Genomic DNA, 27,398 nt, shown 5'->3' with positions numbered 1-27,398 from the left:
AAGTAAAATCTCTCACTGCCTCCATTTCTTCCCCTTCTATTTGCCAGGAGGTGATGGGACCAGTGGCCATGATCTTGGTTTTTTTGATGTTGAGCTTCAGACCATATTTTGCGCTCTCCTCTTTCACCCTCATTAAAAGGTTCTTTAATTCCTCCTCACTTTCTGCCATCAAGGTTGTGTCATCTGCATATCTGAGGTTGTTGATATTTCTTCCGGCAATCTTAATTCCTGCTTGGGATTCATCTAGTCCAGCCTTTCGCATGATGAATTCTGCATATAAGTTAAATAAGCAGGGAGACAATACACAACCTTGTCGTACTCCTTTCCCAATTTTGAACCAATCAGTTATTCCATATCCAGTTCTAACTGTAGCTTCTTGTCCCACATAGAGATTTCTCAGGAGACAGATGAGGTGATCAGGCACTCCCATTTCTTTAAGAACTTGCCATAGTTTGCTGTGGTCAACACAGTCAAAGGCTTTTGCATAGTCAATGAAGCAGAAGTAGACGTTTTTCTGGAACTCTCTAGCTTTCTCCATAATCCAGCGCATGTTTGCTATTTGGTCTCTGGTTCCTCTGCCCTTTCGAAATCCAGCTTGCACTTCTGGGAGTTCTCGGTCCACATACTGTCTAAGCCTGCCTTGTAGAATTTTAAGCATAACCTTGCTAGCGTGTGAAATGAGCGCAATTGTGCGGTAGTTGGAGCATTCTTTGGCACTGCCCTTCTTTGGAATTGGGATGTAGACTGATCTTCTCCAATCCTCTGGCCATTGCTGAGTTTTCCAAACTTGCTGGCATATTGGGTGTAGCACCTTAACAGCATCATCTTTTAAAATTTTAAATAGTTCAGCTGGAATATCATCACTTCCACTGGCCTTGTTATTAGCAGTGCTTTCTAAGGCCCATTTGACTTCACTCTGCAAGATGTCTGGCTCAAGGTCAGCAACCACACTACCTGGGGTGTACGAGACCTCCATATCTTTCTGGTATAATTCCTCTGTGTATTCTTGCCACCTCTTCTTGATGTCTTCTGCTTCTGTTAGGTCCTTACCACTTTTGTCCTTGATTATGGTAATCTTTGTACGAAATGTTCCTTTCATATCTCCAATTTTCTTGAACAGATCTCTGGTTTTCCCCATTCTATTGTTTTCCTCTATTTCTTTGCATTGCTCATTTAAGAAGACCCTCTTGTCTCTCCTTGCTGTTTTTTGGAAATCTGCATTCAGTTTCCTGTATCTTTCCCTATCTCCCTTGCATTTTGCTTGCCTCCTCTCCTCCGCTATTTGTAAGGCCTCGTTGGACAGCCATTTTGCCTTCTTGCATTTCCTTTTCCTTGGGATGGTTTTCGTTGCTGCCTCCTGTATAATGTTACGAGCCTCCATCCATAGTTCTTCAGGCACTCTGTCCACCAAATCTAAATCCTTAAACCTGTTCCTCACTTCCACTGTGTATTCATAAGGGATTTGATTCAGATTGTATCTTACTGGCCCAGTGGTTTTTCCTACTTTCTTCAGTTTAAGCTGGAATTTTGCTATAAGAAGCTGATGATCTGAGTTACAGTCAGCTCCAGGTCTTGTTTTTGCTGACTGTATAGAGCTTCTCCATCTTTGGCTGCAGAGAATATAATCAATCTGATTTCGATGCTGCCCATTTGGTGATATCCATGTGTAGAGTCGTCTCTTGTGTTGTTGGAAGAGAGTGTTTGTGATGACCAGCTTGTTCTCTTGACAGAACTCTATTAGCCTTTGCCCTGCTTCATTTTGAACTCCAAGGCCAAACTTGCCAGTTGTTCCTTTTATCTCTTGATTCCCTACTTTAGCATTCCAATCCCCTGTAATGAGAAGAACATCCTTCTTTGGTGTCATTTCTAGAAGGTGTTGTAGGTCTTCATAGAATTGGTCAATTTCAATTTCTTTCTGTCATTTTTGAGATTGCATCCCATTACAGCTTTTGCCACTCTTTTGTTGACTATGAGGGCCACTCCATTTCTTCTACAGGATTCTTGCCCACAGTAGTAGATATGATAGTCACCCGAACTGAATTCACCCATTCCCTTCCATTTTAGTTCACTGATGCCCAGGATGTCGATATTTATTCTTGTCATCTCATTTTTGACCACATCCAGCTTACCTCTATTCATGGTTCTTACATTCCAGGTTCCTATGCAATATTTTTCTTTACAGCATCGGACTTTCCTTTCGCTTCCAGGCATATCCGCAACTGAGCGTCCTTTCGGCTTTGGCCCAGCCGCTTCATCAGCTCTGAATCTACTTGTACTTGTCCTCCGCTCTTCCTCAGTAGCATGTTGGACGCCTTCCGACCTGAGGGGCTCATCTTCCAGCGTCATAACTTTTATATGCCTGTTGTCTTTGTCCATGGAGTTTTCTTGGCAGGGATACTGGAGTGGCTTGCCAGTTCCTTCTCCAGGTGGATCACGTTTAGTCAAAACTCTCCACTATGACCTGTCCATCTTGGGTGGCCCTGCATGGCATAGCTCATAGCTTCTCTGAGTTATTATTAATGGGCCTAGAATCCTAGAATTGTAGAGTTGGAAGGGACCCCAAGGGTCATCTCGTCCAACCCCCTGCAATATAGGAATCTCAGCTAAAGCATCCAGGACAGATGGCCATCCAACCTCTGCTTCAAAACCTCCAAGGAAGGAGAGTCCACCTTCTCCTGAGGGAGAGCGTTCCGCTGTCTAACAGCTCTTAGTGTCAGAAAGTTCTTCCTGATTTTTTTTGTTAGCCGTGTTCATTAAGAACATAAATTGAGCCTCTTGGATCAGGCCAGTGGCCAAGCATCAGACTCAGACCAGATGATGCCCACAAGCAGGACCTGAGCGCCAGAGCCCTCTCTCTTCCCGCACCCTCCAGCAACTGGCATTCAGAAGCATTGCTGCCTCCGACTGTGGAGACAGAGCAGAGCCATTCTAGCTAGAAGCCATCGAGGGCCGTCTCCTCCTCCGCCAATTTCTGTTTGCCTCTTTTAAAGCCTCCAAGTCAGTGGCCGCCGCTGCCCCCCCCCCCCGGAGGAGGGGGGATTTCCACGCTTTAACTATGCGCTGCGTGAAGAAGGACCTCTTTCCATCCCTCTTGACTTTCCCCAGGAGACGGGTCGGCGCGCCCTAACCAAAGATGTCCAAGCAGACGTGAGCGAGATCCCCGCGCCCAACCGCTTGCCGACGACGAAGCGTGCGGTGCTGCCCGCAAGCCGGCGAACTTCCCACAGGCCAGGAGGAGGGAAGGAAGGAGGAGGTGCGCGGAGGCTGGGCAAGCAGGAGGCAGGCAGGCGCGGCGCCTCCCATTCCGCGGCGCTGGCGAGGAGGAGAAGCGAGAGGCGGCGGCACGAGCGGTCCCAGCGGCTGTGGAGGCGGTAGCGGCGGCGGCGGCGCGCGGTTGACGCGGCCGGCTCGGGGCTGCCTTGTCGGCTGGCGGCTCGGAGCACGTAGCGCCCAACGTGACCGCGGCGCGCAAGCCCCGCAGCTGCTGCCAGGCGCGCATCCTGCCTTTCCCCGCCCGGGCCCGCCGCTGCCGCTGCAGGAGGAGGAGGAGGAGAGAGCCAGAAGCCCCGCCGCCCGAAGGCCCGGGAGTGCGCCGGAGGCGCTCCCGCCATGGCTGCTCCCTGTTCCGCCGCCGCCAAGCCGCTGCCGCCGGCCCCGCCGCAGCAGAGTGCGCCGCGCAAGGACGCCGCGATCTAGCCGGGGCTCGGAGCCTCCGCCGCCGCCGCGCATCGCCTCCTGCCTGGGGGGCGCCTCCTCTCCTCTCCTCCTCCTGCTCCTGCTCCTGCCGCTGCCTCCCTTTCCATCCTCGTCCTCGCCCTCCTCCATCCCCGGGAGCCGCGAACGGGCCGTGGCGGAGCGTGCGAGCGAGCGGGGCGCGCCTCCTCCTGCTCCCGGTCCCCTCCGCCCGGATATGTGGCTGCCGCTGCTCCCGCCGCCGCCAAGATGGATTTAGCCTACGGGGCCGTGTGGCTGCTCGCGGTGCTGCTGGAGGGCATCTCTGGACAAGGCGTCTACGGTGAGTGCCGGTCACCGGCTGCTCTCTCTCTCTCTCTCTCTCTCTCTCTCTCTCTCTCTCTCTCTCTCTCTCTCTCTCTCTCTCTCTCTCTCTCTCTCTCTCTCTCTCTCTCTCTCTCTCTCTCTCTCTCTCTCCCTCTCTCCCGGAGGGGGAGAAACAGCCCACCTCCCGCGTCGTGGTGACCTTGCAAGCATGGAGAGCCTTCTCTTCGCACCCCCGACCTTCCGGGGCTCAAAAAGCAGCTCTTTCGCACTCTCCCACCCCCAAATCTTAGCCGAACGAGGCTCGAACTCGGGTCTTTGCTCAGGCGACCGGATTTCTGCCCCCACCTCCCCGCCGGTCCGGGAAGCGAGGGAGAGGGAGGGGGACCTGCTCTGCGCCACCGAGGAACGGCGGAGGGGTCTGGCATCCCAAGGGAGAGGGACCGTTTGGAGGGAGCTGACTTTGGGGTGGGGAGGGAGGAACGAGAGATTTGGCGGTGGATGGTGGGCAAAGGAAGGAAGGAAGGAAGGAAGGAGAGGAGAGGAAGCCCCTGGCTCCTTCCTCTTCCTCCTCCAGCTGCAAATGTAACCGGAGGCACATCTGGGCACCACCGGGCAATGCCTGGGAGGACTCGGTCCGTCCACCGCTCCATCCTCCCAGCTCCGGGCTTTCTGGAGCTCCGTGTTGCCGAGGTTGGCCGGGCTCTCCTGGGCGCGTAAATGGCCCCCTCTGTTCTCTTGCTGCCCCCCGCTCCCCTTCTCCACGCAGCTGTCTAAATACCAGCTGCAAAGACCTCGGGAAAGAGAAGGAGGCTCGTTTGCCTCATCCCTCTCCACCTCCCCCCAAAAGATGCCATGCCAGCCACGGTCTGCTTGCACATGGGAGGGGGAATCTTTCCACCTCTGGGCTCGGTTTGGGAGCCTCCAGGGGGTCTTGCATTGGTGGGCAGGAGGCCCTGGGGACGGGCGCCTGGAGAGGCTGGGGGGTGCAATCGGAGGCTGCAGAGACAGCAGGCAGGCGTGTGCAGAGATGTCAGCAGAGCCCAGAGAGACTCTTGGAGGCTGAAAAAGACTCTCTCTCTCTCTCTCTCTCTCTCTCTCTCTCTCTCTCTCTCTCTCTCTCTCTCTCTCTCTCGCTCTCTCTCTCTCTCTCTCTCTCTTTCCTTAACTCCTCTCAGCCCTGCTTCCCGGTGAGCGGAGGTTAGGAGAGGTTTTGACAGGCTGCAAACTTTCCCGCATCTATTTCTGGGGTGGCCTTTCAGATCTCTCTCTCTCTCTCTCTCTCTCTCTCTCTCTCTCTCTCTCTCTCTCTCTCTCTCTCTCTCTCTCTCTCTCTCTCTCTCTCTCCGGGGGGAATCTTCCTTGTAGAAGGTTTTTGGTGTATGTGTGTGCGCGCGCGCGTGTGCGCGCGTGTTGGAAGGATGCTAAAAATAACCCTCTATTAAATCTCCCCAACCCCCGGTGTTGTGGAGGTGGAAATTAACTCGGGTTGGCAGCCAGGGGGAGATGGAGTTTAACCCTCTGGAAGCAGCCGAGAGCGGGCGGCATCTTCAGCGTGGCACATTTACGCACACACAGCGCTGGCCGGCTCCAATGGCCGCGATGCCCGGTTTGGAGGAGGAGGAGACGGTGGTGGGCGCCGCTTGTGCCATGCAAATCTCCGGCTGACGTTGGCAGAGCGAGGGGGCGGGCGGGGGAGGAGGGAAGATTCATTCACTCCCCAGGCAGGCAGGCAGGCAGGCAGTCTGCTTCTCCTTCTCTGCGGCTATTGCGTGTGTATGTGTGTGTAAAAAAAAAAAAAAAACCCACCCTGCTCCTCCCCAGAATCAGCCTCATCCTGCTGCACAGAAAAGAGACAAGGCTTGGTGCCTCTGTATCGAACCCCTTTCTCCCCCTGGAAGTAACTGCTTTTTTTTTTTTTGCTTTGGTAGGGGTGGGGGTAGTTTTGCATTTTCCTTCTGAATTTCTCTCATTCATTCCATTTCCCTGGCAACAGCCTTCTGATGTGGGGAATGCCGAACCCAGAGAGAGGCCAAGCCTTCCCTGCGTCTCTCCTCTCCAGCTAGTGATCACACATACACACACAGAGAGAGGGGGGGGGGAAAGAGATGGATTCCATTCCTCTTTGAAGAGCATCCTCTCTGGAAAGGGGGCTAGGCTGGGCAGGGCTGGCTCTGGGCCAGAGAGGCAGGCCCCTTGGCTTCCCCTGGTGCCTGGAAGGCCATTTGGTAATGATGAGTGGTCTCTCTTGGGCCCTGGGAATTTTGCCTCTTGTATGGCTTTCCTGTGATCAAACCAGGTTCTAGCTGTTCTAGGTGGCCTGTTCCTGGGGAGGAAACCCCCCCCCAATGAATTACTCTCATCTGGTGTGCTTGATAGTATCCCCCATACACTTCCACCAATTTCCTTCCTAGCCAAACACACAAAAAATATTGCATGCAGAGAATGTGCATTGCCGAAGTTCTGTGCTAGTTTCATAATATTTCCTTTTTGGGATAAATGCATGAGATTGAACAGAGCACTCTAATGGGACTTAGACTTGTGTTTGGTTATATCCAATTTATAATGATCCCCCAACCATCTGTTGATGTCCCTGCCTGACTTTGTGGCTCCTGAAGATCTGAGTTTCGATGGCAGGTGGTGTTATTTGGCACCATGGTTGAGATATATATATATATGAATGGAAAAAATAACCTTCTTTGTATGAGTGTGCATTACAAAAGATTCTCCTTGGAGGACAGGATGTTCATTCCATCTAGTGTGCGGTGTGTTTCTTTTCTCACAAAGACAGCATGTTATACGTGGGCAGGAAGAAACAGGCCGGCCGTCTTGGTGGCTCTGAGGTGTGTGGGGTTCCTGGAGTCGGGCACAGAGCAATGAGCATGATTGGTGTAACCCTTTCCCACTGTCGTTTTGCTCAACGCTGGGTGAGCTGTGCCGGTGATGAAAGTGCACGGATGTGGCAGCCGACACACAGCTCTCCCCTGGCAAATGGTGTGCGATTCTGCTCACACTCCCCGTTCGAAATACGGTGGTGGGTTGAGGAATTTCATCTGCAGGTTTTGGGTGCGAGTCTGCATCTAGAGACGGTTGGTAGGACTTAGTCATCAATAGCCCAACCCTTCCATCAATTCCTGTTGAAAATGATTCTTTTATCTAAAAAGTGCAGATAAAGAATTGTCTTGCCCTCCATGCTTTTGAGGTTCCTTTATCATTTTTTTGGCTATTTCACACAGGTGGAATCTGTTTGGGTTTTTTTGTGTTTGGTGTGTGCAGACTGCCCGAAGGATTCTTTCTTGTGGGTTTACCTCTGCTTTGGCATTTGTGATGGTCCTGCATCAACCGGTTGGATTTTTGCACCTCCTCCTTTGCCCACCTGGAATCACCTGCCCCCGTGGGGGTTGGAAAATGGAGCCTTTGTGAACCTTGCAGTGCTGTGGATACCCAGGTAGGCTATTGGCTGGCTTAGCAGGGTGTTCAAATCCAGAGCATTTCTGATTTTAAGGTGCCTCTTCTGTGGAAGATGGGCCCTTCCATGTACTCTTGTCCAAAATGCCTAGTTCAGCAAAAGCAACTCTAGTTGAATTACTTCAATGCTTTGTGCTCACCCCTCCTCCCTGAGCAGCAGGAGCCTCTAGGGGGCAGTCTTTTACAGGGTCAGTTTCTTAATGATGGGACTGTCCTGGAGAGAGTAACAGTTTCTTTTGCTGTACCTGTTTGCTTAAAGAAAAATGCATGCCAATGACATTTGTTCCCCAAAACCTTTGAGTTTCCACAGTCAAAAATTCCTTCTTGAATGGGGCGGGTGCTGTGTGTAACACTCCCAGGCATTTCCTGCTCGGAATCGCTGGATTCCTAACCTGTAAACAGCTTCCTATTAAACCTCACCAAAATAGGCCGAACTTGTTCTACTGTATAGCTAGTAGCCAGCCACCAGTAATCAAGGGCCAGCAATGCTCATCTAGGCAAGCATCTTCTAGCCATTGGCAGTGGTTCTCAAACTATTTTCCCTGGGCTCACACTGATTTTTTTATTGATGTTGATATTGGTATGAATATTGATGCTTTTATTGATATTGATTGATATTGATTATTGAGTGTACTTCTAATACATTGGAGAACCAAAATAAACAGCTCCTAGCAGAGCTTGGTTTATAACCCAGAACACAACTACTTTATAATATGATCATGGGACATCCAGGAAGTATACGATAATGCAGCTACTTAAGAGCAGGAATCATTTCCAAAATCTAATTATAAATTAGCCTCTTGCATATGTGCCTCAATGAGGGGGTGAGCTTGCACAATCACTTGATGTTCTTGCTCTCATTTTGCAAACATATCCAGTGCTTTTTTCTTTGAAAAAAAGTTTAGCAGCACTCTCATTTTCCTATACATATTGAAATACTGCCCCTCGATGAGGCCAAACTTAGATTCAAAAAATGTTTAGGGATATGCGTACCCCTGCGTACCCCCAGAAAAAAAGCACTGAAGATTTATATCTATATTCTGCAAAAAACAAAAATGAAATTATACAATACTGTCGATGATCTTCGGTGGGCTAGGGACAAAGGTAAGAGCTGTTTCCAAGTTCTGCTGGATCTCTCAGCGGCTTTTGACACCATCGACCATAACATCCTTCTGGACCGTCTAGAGGGCTTGGGAGCTGGGGGCACTGTCACACAGTGGTTCTGCTCCTTCCTCCTGGGCCATGTTCAGAAAGTGGTGGTGGGGGATGAGTGTTCAGACCCCTGGGCTCTCACTTGTGGGGTGCCTCAGGGTTCTGTCCTCTCCCCCATGCTTTTCAACATCTACATGCATCCGCTGAGAGAGATCATCAGGGGGTTTGGGCTGGGTGTCCATCAGTATGCTGATGATACCCAGCTCTACCTCTCTTTTAAATCAGAACCAGTGAAGGCGGTGAAGGTCCTGTGTGAGTGCTTGGAGGCGGTTGGAGGATGGATGGCGGCTAACAGATTGAGATTGAATCCTGACAAGACAGAAGTACTGTTTGTGGGGGACAGCCAGATGGGTGGGGTATAAATAAATTATTATTATTATTATTATTATTATTATTATTATTATTATTATTATTATTCTACACTGAAAGGTTTAAATGCTTCTTTGATTGCCCTTGAATCTTCCTGCCACACTTGCCTTCCTCCACACCCCTCGAGAACCACTGCTTTAATGTGTCGCTTTTAGCCTTTGACGAAGGCTAAGCAAACACCTTGGGAAAAGGCCATCTCCTTACTCAGGAATTGTAATGTATGTACTGTATATTTATTTACAATGTCACAAGCACATGTGTAAACTAGCTGACTCACACAAAATCTCAGGTATACACCCTGTGTGCGTTGGGAATTGCAGAGTTTCTGCTGCGGTGTTATTCTGAGAGCTCAGTAAGGCCAGCAAGATTTCCTTTTGGGGGTTTTCTTCTTTTGAGGGACGGCCCACATGTCTCTAACTTGGGGACATTTCCTTACTTGGGCCTGTTCCTCAATGTGGTGGCAAATCTGCCTCTTGCCTTATTATCTCATTTTTCCCATCCACTGTCCTCCCGCTGCCTCCTCCCCAGCTGTAGGGCGGCTTAGGCCCCGCCCCTATGGGCGTATTTATCAGTGCGGCAGTGATCCGCCCGGGGGGATTTTGTCCCCCCCCCACTCAGGGATAACACCTGGGGTGGCCTGCCCCACCACCATAGGCGGAGGTGGAGGCATAGCTGCCAAGTTATCCCTTTTTTAAAGGGATTTTCCATTATGCTGAATAGGCTTCCTCGCGAGAAAAGGGAAAACTTGGCAGCTATGGGTGGAGGGCACAGGGGGCGGAGAGCAGGCGGAAGGCTGGCGTGTGTCCTGGACGGCATGGTGCGCCACCCGTAGGGGCGTGGTGCATTGCCTGCGGGGGCATGGCGCCCAGCACAGGCAGGGGGGCAGCTGTGATGGCACCCCGCCTGCGTTGCTGGGGGTGGTGCGCTCCCCCCCACTCTTCTTCCTCCGCCAGTGCCCACCACACTCCACTTTCTCCGCCACTGCAGATGGCAGCTCACCAAATGGAATTCTCCTGCACGGAGAAACCCACACAATCCCCTTGCACATAGAAAATTAGCAGGTCACCCTTGGTGGTAGAAGGAGTAAACCCCTTCCTTGGGGCAGCGCTCGGTCAGGTGAGCCCCCACCTGCATTCTGAAGTGGTGAGACCCAAACGTAGGCTTCCCATTGCTATGAGAACTAGGCTGTCGTCATCTGCCGCTCACCAACAGCAGGTGTACCTTTGAAAGTTTGCCTGTGCACAGAGAGTATATTCAGCAGGTCCATCTCATTGGTCACTGTGAGAAGAGGATGCTGGATTGCAGGAGCCAATGGCTCGATCCAGCACTCTCTCCTTATGTCCTCATGGCCACACTCTTATGGCTTTTGGAAACAAGGGTCAACAGCTCAAACAGAGGGCATTCGGCAGCTTTGAGAGTGCCCTTACCTTGCTTCCTCTGAAACAGCCTTTCCAACATGTTGCTCTCCAGTTGCTTTGAACAACAACAACAAGAAGAGCAGCAACAACAGCAACAACAACTTATTTATACCCCGCCCATCTGGCTGTGTTTCCCCAGCCACTCTGGGCGGCTCCCGACAGATAAAAAACAGAATAAAACATCAAACATTAAAAAACTTCCCTAAACAGGGCTGCCTTCAGATGTCTCCTAAATGTCATATAGTTGTTTATTTCTGTCAGAGGGTTGTTGCAACTACTCCAGAGTAACAGCTTTCCACATGGTTGTCTTTTAACAGTCTTTATTGGTGCACTCTTTTTACAGTGTAATGGGGTGTTGGAAACATGTCTGCTCATTCCGATCCAGAATCCGGCACTGCCCCCCCTGCGCGACTTCTCCCAACATAATAGCCGCGGGACAGTGAATCTCCTCCCCTTTCTCCTCCTCCGTAATTCCGGAACCGGGGGGAAAGGTCTATGCTCCGTGCTTTCCCTTTCCCCCCTTTCCGCTTCTCTCTCTTCCCGCCTGTGGAGCCGGGGCTCTCCCATGCTGCCAGAGACCTGGCACTCTCTCTCCGCTTCCTGACTAGCCTCTTCAGAGCCCGCACTTCCATTGCTGCTTGGGGAGGAGCTGCTCCTGATGAGAGGGGGAGGTTCTCTATACTCTCTTCCCCTTACAATTTCCTTGACATCTGATGGGAGGGAGTTCCGCAGGGCAGGTGCCACTACCGAGAAGGCCCTCTGCCTGGTTCCCTGTAACTTGGCTTCTCACAGTGAGGGAACCACCAGAAGGCCCTCGGTACTGGACCTCAGTGTCCGGGCAGAATGATGGGGGTGGAGACGCTCCTTCAGGTATACTGGACCGAGGCCGTTTAAGGCTTTAAAAGTCAGCACCAACACTTTGATTTGTGCTCGGAAACGTACAGAGAGCCAATGTAGGTCTTTCAGGACTGGTGTTATGTGGTTTCTGTCTCAGGGTTGGCTGAGCCTGATGGAAGTTGTAGTCCAAATCATTTGGAGAGGAACTACTTGGGGAAGGCTGATCTCCAAGTTTTCTATGCTTATCTGCATTGCCAGATAGCCTTTAAATCTCAGCGCAACGTGTCTGATGGATTTATTATTATTATTTAAAAAAATAACAGTTACCGGTAATAATCTAAAATCTTGACACAAGTATGAATATTATGATTAATATTTTGCCAGGGCTAAGAAGGCTCAATCAAGGATTTTGCTCTGCAAATAGGTAGAAGAAAGGTAATTAATTTCCGTCTCGGAGATGCTTCAGTTCAGTGGGTTCAGAAGCTACTGGCAATTTTAAAATATATAATCAATCTCCTGCAGCCCTGGGCAGAGTTCATAGAGACCCAGTGCAATTGTCCAGTTTTACAGGGATTCATCTGGACCTTTAAAGCATTATGTCCGTCCCCCCCCTTGTGGAACTCAAAATATCATACACAGAGTTCCCAGGGTGGTCCCCCACCCCACCAATAGCCAGACCAAGTCCTGCTTATCTTTGATGACTGAGTAAGAGGTAACATTATATGAGTTTATAAAAATTATTCATGACATGGAGAAAGTAGAGAGAGGAAAGTTTTCCTCCCTCTCTCAAAACACTAGATCTCATGGGCATCAAATGAAGTTGAATATTGGAAGATTCTGGGCACATAAATGGAAGTACGTCTTTATTCAGTGCAGAGTTAGACTATGAAACTCCCCTCCATGGAAGGCAGTAGTGACCATCAACTTAGATGGCCAAATTCATGGAGGAAAAAAGCCATTGATGGTCAGAGCCAGCAATGCTTCTGAACACTTGTTGCTGGAAACCACAGGAAAGGAGAATGTTCTTGTGCTTGAACCCTGCTTGCTGGTTTCCCACAAGCATCTGGTTGGCCCCTGTGAGACCAGAATGCTGGACTAGATGGGCCATTGGCCTGATCCAGAAGGCTCTTCTTCCACTCATGTGCAGGCTGTTCCAGGATTTTCTCCTTTCCTTTTTAAATTCAGCTACAGAAGAAAGAATTGCAGAACTCTCCCTGAACCAACCTTTTTGCCACCTGATATCCTCCAGTGGTTTGGGTCTACATCTCCCACGCATCCCAGGTTGTATCATGCTGGGGCTGGTGGAAATTGCACTCTGCAGCATCTGTAGGGCAAGATGGTTGGGAGAGAGACTTGTAGCCTTGGGTACTTCAGGACCTTGGAGAGTTCTTGTGGTGTGGCCTCTCCCAACAGCCTCTGAAGGCTTCTTTGCCATTCTGCAGAACTGGTAAAGGCAGACAGACTTGGTTGGGGAGCTGATTGAGACGCCTTGTCTAAAGAGGTGCCACTTCAGGGTCAGAGCCGGACTGCTCCCTGGGGAGTTTCCCCTCTAGACAGGCTGTAGGACCCACCACATTTCTGTGATTGTAAGTTGTCTCAAACTAAGAGCCGAACCTGACATTTGTCCCTATTGAAATTCATTTTGTTAGCTTGTGCCCTGTTCTCCAATCTGATAAGGTCATCTTGAATTCTGGTTCTGTCTTCTGCAGCATTAGCTACCCTTCCCAGTTTGGTGTCATCTGCAAATTGGATGAGCATCCCCTCAATTCCTTCATACAAGTCTTTTATAAAGACGTTGAACAACAACAGGCCCAGGACAGAGAACCCTGCAGGACCCCACTTGTCACTTTTTTTCCAGGATGACAGGAACCATTAATGAGTCCTCTTTGGCTTCGGTCTGCCTACCAGCTACTAATCCACCTAACAGTTACCTCGTTCAACCCATATTTTACCACTTTTCTTGCAAGAATATCATGAGGGACTTTGTCAAAAGCCTTACTGAAATTAAGATATGCTATGTCCACCGCATTCCCCTGATCCACCAAGTTCCATCAAACTTAATTCCATCAGAAAAAGAAATGAAGTTCGTTTGACATGACTTGTTTTTGAGAAACCTGTGTTGAGTCTTAGTAATCACAGATCACAGATGATATATGCTGTTGGAAGATCCAAGGCAATTTTTCTACCTGTCACTCAAGGGTCTGCTTTTCATAAACTGATTGGCAATAGATTCATGATGGAATCTTACTTCATTACTTAATGCATGAGTCAATGTCTTGCTGCCTGTTAGTCACGACGGCTGCATTTATTTCCTTACTTGCTATGGACCAAGACTGTCATTTATCCAACAAGGTCATAGGGTGGTGTGCCATGTTCCTGTTGAGACAGCAATAGACAATGGAGCCTCCAGGCTCAGGGGTAGCCTACCATGGAATACTAGTTGCTGGAGACTGGGGTTGTCTTGTGATTCTGTTTGTGGCTGGGCTGGCTGGCTGCTATGTGAAGCAGGGTCGTGACCCCGATTGACCCACTTTGGTCTGATCTAGAGGGCACGCCAGATGCTTAGGACATAAGAAGCAGGGTTAGCCTCCTGCAAGATTTGTAGGTCTGCATCCAGTGAGCTTCTCCCACTGCCTTGCAGTGTTGCTATGAGTGCTGGGGCAGCTGTGCTGTTTACAATCAACTGCTCAGCACCCTCTGTTTCATTTCAGGGAACCGTGGGAAGCATCTCTTTGCTCGTTGAAGTCAATTGGAAAGTGTCACGGTCCGGTCGGCGGGCGGTTGAAGCCCTGGCTGGGGACGTCAGGACCAGAGGCAAGATGGAGGTGTAGAAGCAGGAACAGGTGCAGGGCTGAGGGTCCAGCAGCAGGCAGTCGCAGGGTCAAGGAGCAAGGCAGAGGCGAAGGTCTGGGAGTCAAGGAGCAAGGCGCCGGCAAGGCAAAGGTCCAAGGGTCGGGGAGCAAGGCGTCAGCAGGGCGAAGTCCAAGGGTTGAGGATCAGGGCGTCGGGAAGGCGAGGGTCCAAGGAGCAAGGCATCAGCAAGGCAAAGGTCCAAGGGTCGAGAATCAAGGCGTCAGCAAGCCAAGGGTCCAAGGAGCAAGGCGTCGGCAAGGCAAGGGTCCAAGGAGCGAGAGGCCAGGGGCAACCAGGCAGGGATAGCGTTGCTGTGGCAAAAAGCTGAAGGGAAATGCTGAGCTTTTATCCCTCCCAGCTCCTGCCACCAGGTGCAGTGAGGTATCAAGTGGCCTCACCTGAGTGGCCACTCCTTGCCTCTCCAGCACAAGCTGAGGTCTTCACCTGAGTGGCCACTCCTTGCTTCTCCAGCACAAGCTGAGGCAGGCCCCAGTCCTGCAAAGCACTACAGGCCCCAGAGCCTGACTCCTGCCCATACTCCTGACAGGAAGACAATGTTGTCTTGGAATCATGCAAGGTTGCTAGGTTCTTCTTGCGGGTTTTCCACAGACATCTGGTTGTCCACTGTGAGAACAGGCTGCTGGACCAGATGGGTCATTGGCCTGATCCAGCAGCCTCATATTATTGTCTTATGCTCTTATGAAATATGTTAAACCACAGTCAGTTTGTAGTAGATTCTGCCGTCCGCCGTCCGTAGCCAGATCAAGGACAGTTCCTGTCCTGCTTTATGTTGATCTTAGATTTCTCACTCTCCTTGTTCCCGCTTCTGTGGCCTCAGAGTCGGTTTCAACACAATCCCAATCTCATTTCCTTGATCTGCTGGAAGCGGGCACATCTCTGTGTGATACCATGTATTTCTGGTGATTGTGGGAAGCTGAAAGCATTTTTCAAAGCTCCTGGAAAGGTTGAACAAAAGGTCCTGTTAGCCTCTTTGTTTAGCATACTGACTTTATTTTCTTGGGGGGAGAGAACCCAACCTTAGAATTACCTCTTTGTCAATCCCGACAGGAGTGGTTTTTAACTCTCCATATGCAAATTAAATGGAGAACAAACACGAGTCTAATGTTGCTTAATAATGAGAGAAGCTCAGCTTTTGCTTCTCCATGCTTTTATTCAAGAGGGGTGCCATGGGGTAATCATTTAAGTAAAATGAAAGGGAAGAGCACAGCATGGCTGCAAGGAGCCATTGTTACAGCAAGAAGGATAAAAATGTGAGATCATTAACATAAGAAATATGAAGGAGATTGAGCTTTGAAAAGGACAATTCTCCCTTTTTCTCGGAGGAGGAGGAGGAGGAGGAGGAAGAATAGCAAAAGTTTGCTCTTCAAGTCAAGTTCCTGAAAGCTGGTAAGAGTTCCTGAGATTCTCAGAAGACCCAGGAGTCAAATTCTAGCTCTGCTGGAGTCTACTGAATTGTAGAAGTCTAGTGTCCAGATCAAGGGAAGCCATAGTATTGCTCAGTTCTGTCTTGATCCGACTCCACCTGGAGTCCTATGTCCAGTTCTGGACACCAAAGTTTAAGGAGGATACAGACAAGCTGGAAGGTGTGTAGAGGAGGGTGGCCAAGATGATCAAGGGTCTGGAAACCAAGCCTGATGAGGAACAGTTGAAGGATTTGGGTATATTCAGGCTGGTTAGGTGAGGCTGAGAAGCAGAGACTGGGCCCAAAGGTGAGCTTCATAGATGAGTGGGGAATTTGAATCCTGGCATCCCAGGTCTTCGTCCAACACTCTCTAACCACTGCATGACACTGCCTCTTCCCATAATATTGTTATAGGGAAAATTCTTGTTTGGCTTTGGCTGCCCAACTCCCCAAGGGACTCTGAGCCCCCTAAGTCCATGATTGGTCAGAGAAGACAGGATGGAGGCAGGATCCGGTGGGAAGCAAGGCAGATCTTTATTTTTCTGTTGCCACAGAGTCCCCCACCCCTCCTTGTAAACAGGTGAGAGACCCATAACAAAGAGAGACACCTCTTTTTGAAGGTTAGCATTTTTGGCATGGAGAAGACAGACATCCCCTTTACAAACCAGAAATACATCAAACATAAGGTGGGGTCACAGTGGCTCAGGCAGGTCAAGGTGTGATATTCCTGAGGATTAGCAAGTTTCACATAGTTCCAGACAGAGTTTGCACAAAGCATCAACACTGGAAAGAGGAAGAGGAGGATCATTGATATGACAATCAGAAAGCCCAGCCGGACCCGGTCACCCCCCTATGCAGAGCATCTGGGCCATGGGTCAGCAAACTAAGGCCCGCGGGCCAGATCAGGCCCAGTTGCCTTCTAAATCTGGGCCGCAGACAGTCTGGGAATCGCATGGAATCTGGCGCCACGGAAGCAAGTACTGTGCCGCATCGGTTTACCATTGTGCATGAGCGGGCGGCTCGGTTCTGCTTGTGGGCTGGTCAAACGACCTCCGGGGCCACTTCCGGCCCATGAGCTTTAGGTTGCTGACCCCTGGTCTATGTGGCCTCAGGCAAGGGGAATTATGAAGGGCTCCTACAATGAAAAGAGGCCCACATGACCAACAAGTTTCCAAAGCAAGAATTATGCATTTATTCTGTATTTGAGACCTCAGAATTTTCATAACAGTATATACTTCTCCCAGACGACAGGTTCAGGAAAACATCCCCTGGTTCTTTTCAATGGATTGTTTCCTTCCGAACCACATCATAAAATTTGGGAGTTGAGCAATCTGGCTGGGCGCTGTCTCCCAAACTGTTGTTGTTCGCTTTCTTTACATACTGCTGTGTTTGATATCATAGTAATGAAACATTTGTTGTTTATTAATGTGGTTGTGATTATTCTGAGCCGCTTTTAGCTCAGCATTTGTTGCTGGAAAAGCAGAATACAAATATTAAATCAAATCATGGAAGTTCAGGAGCAGCATAATAAATTGGTCCTCTGCAAAAATCAGGCAGAAAAAAATTCCTCCACCGCTCATGTCCCATGTGCCACAGAGGCTGAGCTCTATATTTATAGCTCGTGTAATTCCAGAAAACTAGAGTGCTGATGGTACACTAAAGCCTACATAAAATAGCCAATAAAATCAAGGAAGCAAACGGATCCTCACTGCTTTGCTTATAATATTTTCCCTCCTCACCACAATGTCTGAAAAAGGTTTTGTCTTTGGGGTAAACGAATTAACAATCAATTGATCAATACGGATAAGGGGATCTTGCCCTGGCCTTTCACAGAAGGCCCTCTCTGGTTTCTTTTTAAAATAAAAATGTTGCTAGGGAACATTAACTTTTTTTTAGGCCTTTGGACACATTGGGTTTTTGAGTGAGTGTCATGAGAGAAGGAAAGCAAGAGTGAAAACACACACACACACACACACACACACACACACACACACACTTCTCTCTCTTTAAAATGGTTGCATTCAACCCCACCTTTTCTCCAAAGAGCTTAAGGCTGATGTACACACTTCTCTCTCTGTTGCTTTATACTTTATCCCCACAACAATTCTGTGAGGTTGGTTATGTTGAGAGACAGTGACTGTCTTAAAAAGAGACAGTAGCGGGCTTCATAGCTGAGTAGGGTTTGAATCCTGGTCTCCCTGGTCCCAGGTAACAACTACATGCCTACCAGGTCCTTCCTGAGATTTTCTGTGAAAGTTTCTTAGAAGTCAAAAGCTGAGCCTGCTGCTTGGTGTTATTAGGGGGGGGGGACTGCTCCTTTTCCCTTATGGGGGTACCCAAACCCCATATAGAGTCCTTGTGTAGGTTCTCTATCAGTAGGAGAAAATAACACGAGGCCAGCCAGAGAATATTGAGAAGCAAAGCAGCTAGTAAGCCTGAACTTTATTAACCCATTGCAGCAGGGTGCTCACAACCACACACAGGAGGTTGGAGAAACCCAGAACATTGGTGTGCAAGCCCTTATCTAGACCAGGCATCCCCAAACTTTGGCCCTCCATATGTTTTGGACTACAATTCACATATTCCCCGACCACTGGTCCTGTTAGCTAGGGATCATGGGAGTTGTAGGCCAAAACATCTGGAGGGCCGCAGTTTGGGGATGCCTGATCTAGACTTTTGAAATTGCCTCCCCTGTAGCTCAAGACCACCCCCCAAAACACCATAGATACATAGAGAAAGAGATGGTCCCCAGCAGAAATTGGAGTGTGTTGCTTCTCTCCTGTCTGCCAGGATTCCTGATCATGCCTTATCTGATTGCCTTTTCTGGGTAGCCTGGCCATTCCTTGGAGATGGTAAATAGTTCCTGAATCTCTTACACATATTGATAATGTGCCCAGCTTAACAGATACTTGCCATGCTGTATTTGCAGGGAGGTGTAAGCCCCTATAGTCCAAAGACAATTGGAAAGCTTTTCCCATTTCCTTCCTCCTTGCAGAGAAATATTTGAGGTCCATTTGGGAGAGTCAAAATGGCTTCAGGATTGCTCTCCTGTACTATTGCTCCATTCTTAAGGAAATCAGCCCTGAGTGCTCCCTGGAAGGACAGATCGTGAAGCTGAGGCTCCAATACTTTGGCCACCTCATGAGAAGAGAAGAATCCTTGGAAAAGACCCTGATGTTGGGAAAGATTGAGGGCACTAGGAGAAGGGGACGACAGAGGACAAGATGGTTGGACAGTGTTCTCGAAGCTACGAACATGAGTTTGACCAAACTGCGGGAGGCAGTGCAAGACAGGAGTGTCTGGCGTGCTATGGTCCATGGGGTCAAGAAGAGTCGGACACGACTAAACGACTAAACAACAACAACTATTGCTCTCCTGTACTATATAAAAGCCTCCCTAAACAGGGCCTTCTCGGTGGTGGCGCCTGCCCTGTGGAACGCCCTCCCATCAGATGTAAAAAAGGAAAACAGCTACCAGATTTTTAGAAGACATCTGAAGGCAGCCCTGTTTAGAGAGGCTTTTAATGTTTAAGAAATTAGTATATTTTAATGTTTCTGTTGGAAGCTGCCCAGAGTGGCTGGGGAAACCCAGCCAGATGGGCGGGGTATAAATAATATATTATTATTATTATTATTATTATTATTATTATTATTATTATTATTATTTCAGACACGTGGTCTATATACTTAGGTATGTGTTTGCCTTGTACATTGATGAACATTTATTATACATATATAAGACCTTGGAATTCCTATAACATTGGAAGTGTATTGGCCAACCACTGGCTAGCGGAAAGAAACTTTGCACGACCCAAGTTCCTACGTCCCAACAGAGCTGACTGCAAGAGCTGAACTGCTCTGCAAATCAGTTCAAATAAAGCTCAGTGCACTTGGTCAAAAATAGAAAGACTTTGGCACCCAGTCTTCCCATTTCTGAGGGAGGTGGTAGAGAGACGAGTCACAGTGTCAACTCCTGGAGATAAGTTGAGGAACCTCTGGTCATCCATATATTATTGGATCTTGTCTTATACTGAGCTGGACTCTAGATCAGGCATCCCCAAACTTCGGCCCTCCAGATGTTTTGCAAAATGGCCACTGTGTTGTGTTTGGCACAAAATGGCCGCCACACCGCTCTCCTGTTCTTCACAGAAGGAAGGGCGGGTGCCCAATCCTGGCACCCAGTGAAATTCAGGCATGCACCTAAGCCAGTGCAAAGAGAAAGAGCAAACAGCGGCTTGAATGCTGAGTAAGATTTTTAGTGGGGTATTTAATGAGCATCAATATTGGTGAGCACACTGCACACGCTGCAAGAGTCATGGGAAAACTGGGACATCCTTTGTGTGTTTTTTGCGAGAGAATGGTGGCCCTTTTAGGACATTGCTCTCTTGTGTGATTTTGTAGTGCGGTGCAAAATCACACAAGAGAGCAGTGTTCAAAATGGGCACCATTGTCTTGCGGGGGGAAGTGGGAAGATGGCAACTGGCAAGATTGTGCCCCGGATTTTGCCACCGAGGCATTGGAGGGCATGACACTTTTATAGTCACCACGTTGGGGACCTTTGGTCTACCCAGACTAGTAGTGGCTCTCCAAGGACTCTGGTGGAAGCCTTTGCCATCCAACTTGGAGATCCTGGGAACAGGGCCGTCTCAACCATGCCGGGCGCCCGGGCGCCGTGGTGCGGAGATCGCTCCGGCGCCCCCGCTCCGCCCCATTTCTTGGCATGGCTGGTGGGCGGGCGCAGGGTGCAGCATGGCTTCCGCGCGGCTCTGCTGCGCAACGCCCCCCTGCTGGGCCGCCGCCCTGGCGCCCTGCGCCACCCAGCCTACCCCTAGAGCCGGCCCTGCCTTGGAATAAAAACTGGGACCTTTGGCATGCAAACTATGAGCTCCTCCAACAATTCCTAGACCAACTATGTATCCCAATATGGAAACCAGAGACATACGCTTCTTATTACAGGGGAGAGACCGGGAGCTCACCAAGACAGTAACTAAGTTCCTCTATTTGAGTTTTTGCCGCCGAAGTACGTTACAGGACCCTGCTCTTGCTGGAGACCCACAGAGGTGAAATAGATTGCTTGCCTCTTCTTCCCTTTGGTAAGTGATTGTACTGTTGAAATGGTGACGAGATCACACTGGCCTATTTATTTTGAATGTTTGTAAGTGATGCCAATAAAGGTTTGATGATGATGATGAGCTCTTATACACAGAGGCATTCCTGGGGTCTCGTCCCTTGTGCCTGTGGCAGAAAGCTGTATTGGCATCCCCAGCAATGAGCTACATCAGCCCCTGCCCACCCCCTGGAAAAAAAAATCAGTTTACCGCACACTTTTATGCTGCGGTGCAAGAAGGGCGGGGAGTTTCTGCCCCTTTTGATCTTGCAGTGACAAATGTCGCACAATCCATAGAGTGATAGGTGACTTTTGTGCCCCTGGCTGGGACTGGTTTCACCAGCCCCAGGGTACATCTCTGCTAACAGGAAGGCCCCAGCCCTTCTGTCTCCCTTTAGCCCCAAACAGCATGGCCATTCATTGGGGATAATGGGCGTTGTAAAGGTATATGTAAAGGGACTCCTGACCATTAGATCCAGTCGTGACCGAATCTGGGGTTGCAACGCTCATCTTGCTCTATTGGCCAAGGGAGCCGGCATATAGCTTCCAGGTCATGTGGCCAGCATAACAAGGCCACTTCTGGTGAACCAGAGCAGCACACAGAAACACTGTTTACCTTCCCGCTGTTGTTGTTGTTGTTGTTGTTGTTGTTGTTGTTCAGTGGTTTAGTCGTGTCCAACTCTTCGTGACCCCATGGACCAGAGCACGCCAGGCACTCCTGTCTTTCACTGCCTCCCGCAGTTTGGTCAGACTCATGTTGGTAGCTTCGAGAACACTGTCCAACCATCTCGTCCTCTGTCGTCCCCTTCTCCTAGTGCCCTCCATCTTTCCCAACATCAGGGTCTTTTCCAGGGAGTCTTCTCTTCTCATGAGGTGGCCATAGTATTGGAGCCTCAGCTTCACGATCTCTCCTTCCAGTGAGCACTCAGGGCTGATTTCCTTCAGAATGGATAGGTTTGATCTTCTAGCAGTCCATGGGACTCTCAAGAGTCTCCTCCAGCACCATAATTCAAAAGCATCCATTCTTCGGCGATCAGCCTTCTTTATGGTCCAGCTCTCACTTCCATACATCACTACTGGGGAAACCATAGCTTTAACTATACGGACCTTTGTCGGCAAGGTGATGTCTCTGCTTTTTAAGATGCTGTCTAGGTTTGTCATTGCTTTTCTCCCGAGAAGCAGGCGTCTTTTAATTTTGTTACTGCTGTCACCATCTGCAGTGATCAAGGAGCCCAAGAAAGTAAAATCTCCAGTTCCTGGAGAAGGAACTGGCAAGCCACTCCAGTATCCCTGCCAAGAAAACTCCATGGACAAAGACAACCTTCCCGCTGTAGTGGTACCTATTTATCTACTTGCACTTTGAAATGCTTTCAAACTGCTAGGTTGGCAGGAGCTGGGACTGAGCAACGGGAGCTCACCCCTCGGCAGGGATACGAACTGCCGACCTTCTGATCGGCAAGCCCTAGGCTCTGTGGTTTAACCCACAGCGCCACCCGTGTCCCGATGGGCATTGTAGTTCCCATCAATTGCCACAGCTAGTGGGAGAAATGATGTGCCAATGGAAACCTATCTGTTCAATTTGCTTTTTTCAAAATAATAATAATGGTTGGTGCTTCTTCATTTAGGTACGGGTCTATTTCTTGAGGAGCTGTAGTCTAAGTCGGCTTTTGCTGGCCAAGTCGCTCCTTCCGCTTCTCACGTTTTGCCGCCAAGCGGGCTGGGAGGGGGGATGAATGGGGGTTGGCTCGCTTCTTCTTGATGGATGGATGTCATCGGAGCTGGCTCAGGTTTGCCTAAAGCTTCGTGTTTGGTCTGATGCTTTAAGGAGAGTGAAAGGGAGGGTGGGATTTGCTGTGGGTGGGAAGCTGGAAGGAGAACATCAAAAAAGGAAGTCCGGCGAAACCTCTCCCTCCCAAAAGACAGCTTTGGAATGCACCTTCCACATTAGGAAGCCTAATAAAAAGGGAGGGGGGGAGGTAGTTCATTATTCCTTGCTCTTTCCCCCCAAGCTGGTGATGATTGTCCTTGTGAGCCTGTCTTTTTTTGGGGGGGGGCGCTGGTGGTGGTGGTCGGTGGCTGTTTGGGAGAACTGTTTTGAATGCAGTTATTGTATCATATGGGTTTAACCCTGTACAATTCTGGATATTGTGTGGTAGGAACCAAAGCGGTTTCAGCAGAGAACAGGGACCTCATTATGCTGGGGCCGCACTGTCATGCATTTCTAAGTAGCATGCTGTGCTCTCTCCCAGCACAGCCAAAGGACTCCGGCAAAAATTTAGAGAAACAACCAATCTTTCATCAGGTTTTAACTCTTACGTTGGCCTGCTTTGAGTGGGTGCGGGGGCAGAGAGATCCAAAGATGTGCTGCAGAGATGTGCAGCTGACTACAGAAGGCTGATTGATCTGGTTTTTTAGAGGATCATAGAATCACAGAATTGTAGAATTGGAAGGGACCCTCAAGGGTCATCCATTCCAACCCTCTTCATTGCAGGATCACCACTGAAGAACCCCGGACAGATTGCCCTGATTAAAAGCCTCCATCGAAGGTGAGGGCACCACTTTCGGAGGGTGTCCATTCCAACTCTTGCCATTAGAAAGTTCTTCCTAATGTTTAGTCGGAATCTCCTTTAATAGAATCATAGAGTTGGAAGAGACCACAAGGGCCATCCAGTCCAACCCCCTGCCAAGCACAAAACACCATCAAAGCATTCCTAACTGATGGCTGTCAAGCCTCCGCTTAAAGACCTCCAAAGAAGGAGACTCCACCACACTCCTTGGCAGCATATTCTACTGTCGAACAGCTCTTACTGTCAGGAAGTTCTTCCTAATGTTTAGGTGGAATCTTCTTTGTTGTAGTTTGAATCCATTGCTCCGTGTCCGCTTCTCTGGAGCAGCAGAAAACAACCTTTCTCCCTCCTCTATATGACATCCTTTTATATATTTGAACATGGCTATCATATCACCCCTTAACCTTCTCTTCTCCAGGCTAAACATACCCAGCTCCCTAAGCCATTCCTCATAAGGCATTGTTTCCAGGCCTTTGACCATTTTGGTTGCCCTCCTCTGGACAGGTTCCAGCTTGTCAGTATCCTTCTTGAACTGTGGTGCCCAGAACTGGACACAGTACTCCAGGTGAGGTCTGACCAGAGCAGAATACAGTGGCACTATTACTTCCCTTGATCTAGATGCTATACTCCTATTGATGCAGCCCAGAATTGCATTGGCTTTTTTAGCTGCTGCATCACACTGCTGACTCATGTCAAGTTTGTGGTCTACCAAGACTCCTAGATCCTTTTCACATGTACTGCTCTCAAGCCAGGTGTCTCCCATCCTGTATTTGTGCCTTTCATTTTTTTTGCCCAAGTGTAGTACTTTACATTTCTCCTTGTTAAAATTCATCTTGTTTGCTTTGGCCCAGTTGTCTAATCTGTTCAGGTCATTTTGAAGTGTGATCCTGTCCTCTGGGGTATTAGCCACCCCTCCCAATTTGGTGTCGTCTGCAAACTTGCTCAGGATGCCCTCAAGCCCATCATCCAAGTCATTGATAAAGATGTTGAATAAGACTGGGCCCAAGACAGAACCCTGTGGCACCCCACTAGTCACTACTCTCCAGGATGAGGAGGAGCCATTGATGAGCACCCTTTGGGTTCGGTCAGCCAGCCAGTTACAAATCCATTGAATGGTAGCATTGGTTCAGGTCCTCCTCTCTGCAGCAGTAGAAAACAAGCTTTCTCCCTATTCCATGGGACAGCCCTTGAGATATTTGGAAGATGGCTATCATGCCATCTCACAATGTCCTCTCCCACAGGCTAAACATACCCTGCTCCCCTAATTTGCTATCACTTGATAGCTTTCTTTAAAAAAGCAAGACTTTCCATTGATTGATTGATTGATTGATTGATTGATTGATTCTACCCCACCTTTTCCTCCAAGAAGCTCTAGATGGGGTATGTGGCCTAACCCTATATAAATTTAATCATAGGAGCCAAGTCTTAGGGGCCAAGGGCTCTTTGTCCCCTCCAATAGAACATTTAATGGGGTCAGTCCGCCCCCCCCCCCCCAAAGGTGATGGGCATTGCCATTCAAATGGTGTGCATGTACTGTGCTATGTGATTGATGATGCAGGATGCGGCTTACCTGCCCCCATTTTTTATTCAAGTTGGCACCCCTGAATCTAATACAGTAAATAGATAGACATAGTGCTTTGTTTCTGGGGGTACGCAGGGGCACGCATACCCCTAAACATTTTGTGGATCTAAGTTTGGCCTCACTGAGGGGTAAGTATTTCAATATGAGTAGGAAAATGAGAGTACCCCTAAACATTTTTTTTAAAAAAGATAGATTAATAAATAAATATCCAGCAGGTGTTTCTTACGTTCTCATGTTCTTTTGTCTCCCATTCAAAAACCACGTTCAGTAGCATGAATTGCCACATAATTTGCAAGAGAAATAATGAGCCACTTTGTGTGTGTGTGTGTGTGTGTGTGTGTGTGTGTTTGTGTTTGTGTGTTTGTTTGGCTCAGTGTTTTTAATCTTGCAACAGTGATAATTCTCGGCTGACTCCTTGGGACCCTTATCCCAAACGAGAGAGGAATCGATACATAGTTATCACTTTGGAGACTCGAGATCCCGGGTATTTATGGCATCTTTAATGCGCGGCAGTTTTCTGGTCCCTTTATGGGGTCTTTGCAGGAGGAGGGCAGCAAAGCGGAGGGGCAGCAACACAGGCTCGGCTTGCCTCGAATCAGGGGAAAGGCACCTGCTTGGACGCCGAAGGTTTCCGCTTCAATCTCTGGACGGGGCTGGGAAAGATCCACCGCCTGAAATTCTGGGGAGCCCCTGCCAATCTGTGCTAGATGCACTGATTCAGTAGCAGGCAGGTGCCTACGTTTCCGCCATGCGCATCACACCCGACGTCCTCTTGATGGAGCAAGTGCTGCTTTTCATGCGGAGAAGTTGAGGCTGCAATGCTGCTGCAGAACGCCTTTGCAGTCCTGGAAGGCTGTGATTCCTTTCCCCTCGATTGCTTCCCTCTCTCCAAACCGAGTTCTTTGCTAGTAGCTACCTAGGGTGCCTGGATCAGGCAGAGGCAAACTCGGCCCTCCAGATGTTTTGGGACTGCAACTCCCATCATCCCCTGCTAACAGGACCAGTGGTCAGGGATGATGGGAGTTGTAGTCCCAAAACATCTGGAGGGCCGAGTTTGCCTCTGCCTGGCCTGAATGCTACGCAAACTGGGTCTTCCCATCAGGTGGGGGCTGAAGAAAGCAACATGCTCCAAGGTGGCCCCTGCCTGATGGGAAACACTGATGACAAGGCCAAATGAATCAGATATCTTTGTAGTACCATCTTTTTATTCTCTCTCTCTCTCTCTCTCTCTCTCTCTCTCTCTCTCTGGTGGATGCTAGCCTTGGACAGTAAGGTCAGGTGAGGCAGGCTGAGAGTGCTGGTTAATCGCTGCATTTATATGCCAAGCAGAGACTCGCAGCCAAGGAATTGGCGTTGCAATTCCACCTTCCTCCTCCCTTTTTGTATCCACACAACACCAGCACTTAAGCTGCGTATGAAGTCCCTCCCTCCCTATCTCCATCTTCCTCCTCCGCTTATTTATTTATTGCATTTACATCTTACCTGGGCTGGATCTGCACACAGGGAAAAAATGCTATAAATAAGTCACAATTTAAATCATTATAACAAAAGGGGGGGCGGAAACGCTATGTAAAATCACATAGAAAAGTTTTGTGCTCTCCAGCGCCATCTTGTGTTGCATGTTTATAACGTATTTAAAACATTGGGTGTTGTTTTTTTTTTGTGTGTGTGTGGTTTTTTTTTTTTACTAATGTAGCTGAGTCTCCGTTCTCTAGGGCGCTCAAGGTGGCATGCATGGTTCCTTCTCTCTCTCCTCATTTAATCCCCACAACAACCCTGTGGTGTATGCAGGTTTGGCTGAGAGGCAGTGACTGGCCCCCAAGGTAACCCAGTGAGGATTCGAACCCTGATCTCCCATCATCCCTGACCACTGGTCCTGTGATGGGAGTTGTAGTCCCAAAACATCTGGAGGGCCGATGTTAGTCCTAGTCCAGCACTAACCACTGCACAACACTGCCACTTACTTCCCCCAATCCTTCTCATTGGTTCTAAGCTCTGTTGTGAGGTGTGTGTTTGTGTTTCTTTGTTTAAACTAGCTCCTTGTGCTAGGAACCAACTCCTGGGGGTTGAGGAGTCTTCAGCCCCCCAATAAAATATTTGAGGGGGGCCACCCCTTCAAAGTTGATGGGCATTGCCATTCAAAAGGTGTGCGTGCACTGCGTCATGTGATCAATTACGCAGATGGGGCTTACATGCCCCCCCCCCAATTTATTCATGTTAGCACCCTTTCCACCCCGCTTTTGTCTCTTTCATTTCCTGGTTTTGATCATGTATACTGAACCGCATCATTGCTGCCATGTGTTATGGAGGGCGTCTGGACATGGCGAGTTTGCTTTTTGTTTTTCATTAACTTGCAATAGGGACCCAGGTGGCGCTGTGGTTAAACCACTGAGCCTAGGGCTTGCTGATCAGAAGGTCGGCGGTTCGAATCCCTGTGACGGGGTGAGCTCCCATTGCTCGGTCCCAGCTCCTGCCAACCTAGCAGTTCGAAACCATGTCAAAATGCAAGTAGATAAATAGGAACCGCTACAGCGGGAAGGTAAACGGCGTTTCCGTGTGCTGCTCTG

General features: G+C 49.2%; 1 protein-coding gene across 1 annotated transcript in view; it reads left to right on the top strand.

The window, feature by feature from the left end:
- Positions 1 to 3,912: 3,912 nt before the first annotated feature.
- MDGA2 (MAM domain containing glycosylphosphatidylinositol anchor 2) overlaps positions 3,913 to 27,398 on the top strand; it is a 372,105-nt gene continuing 348,619 nt past the window's right edge. Inside the window, exon 1 of the mRNA XM_060269123.1 lies at positions 3,913 to 4,015. Coding sequence (XP_060125106.1) covers positions 3,943 to 4,015 — 73 coding nt within the window. The 5' untranslated portion in view covers positions 3,913 to 3,942. The remainder of the gene's footprint in view (positions 4,016 to 27,398) is intronic.

Source organism: Zootoca vivipara, chromosome 1, assembly GCF_963506605.1.
Source record: "Zootoca vivipara chromosome 1, rZooViv1.1, whole genome shotgun sequence".
Lineage (NCBI taxonomy): Eukaryota > Metazoa > Chordata > Lepidosauria > Squamata > Lacertidae > Zootoca > Zootoca vivipara.
The sequence above is the reverse complement of the archived record's forward strand: the minus strand, read 5'-3'. Positions and strand labels throughout refer to the sequence as shown.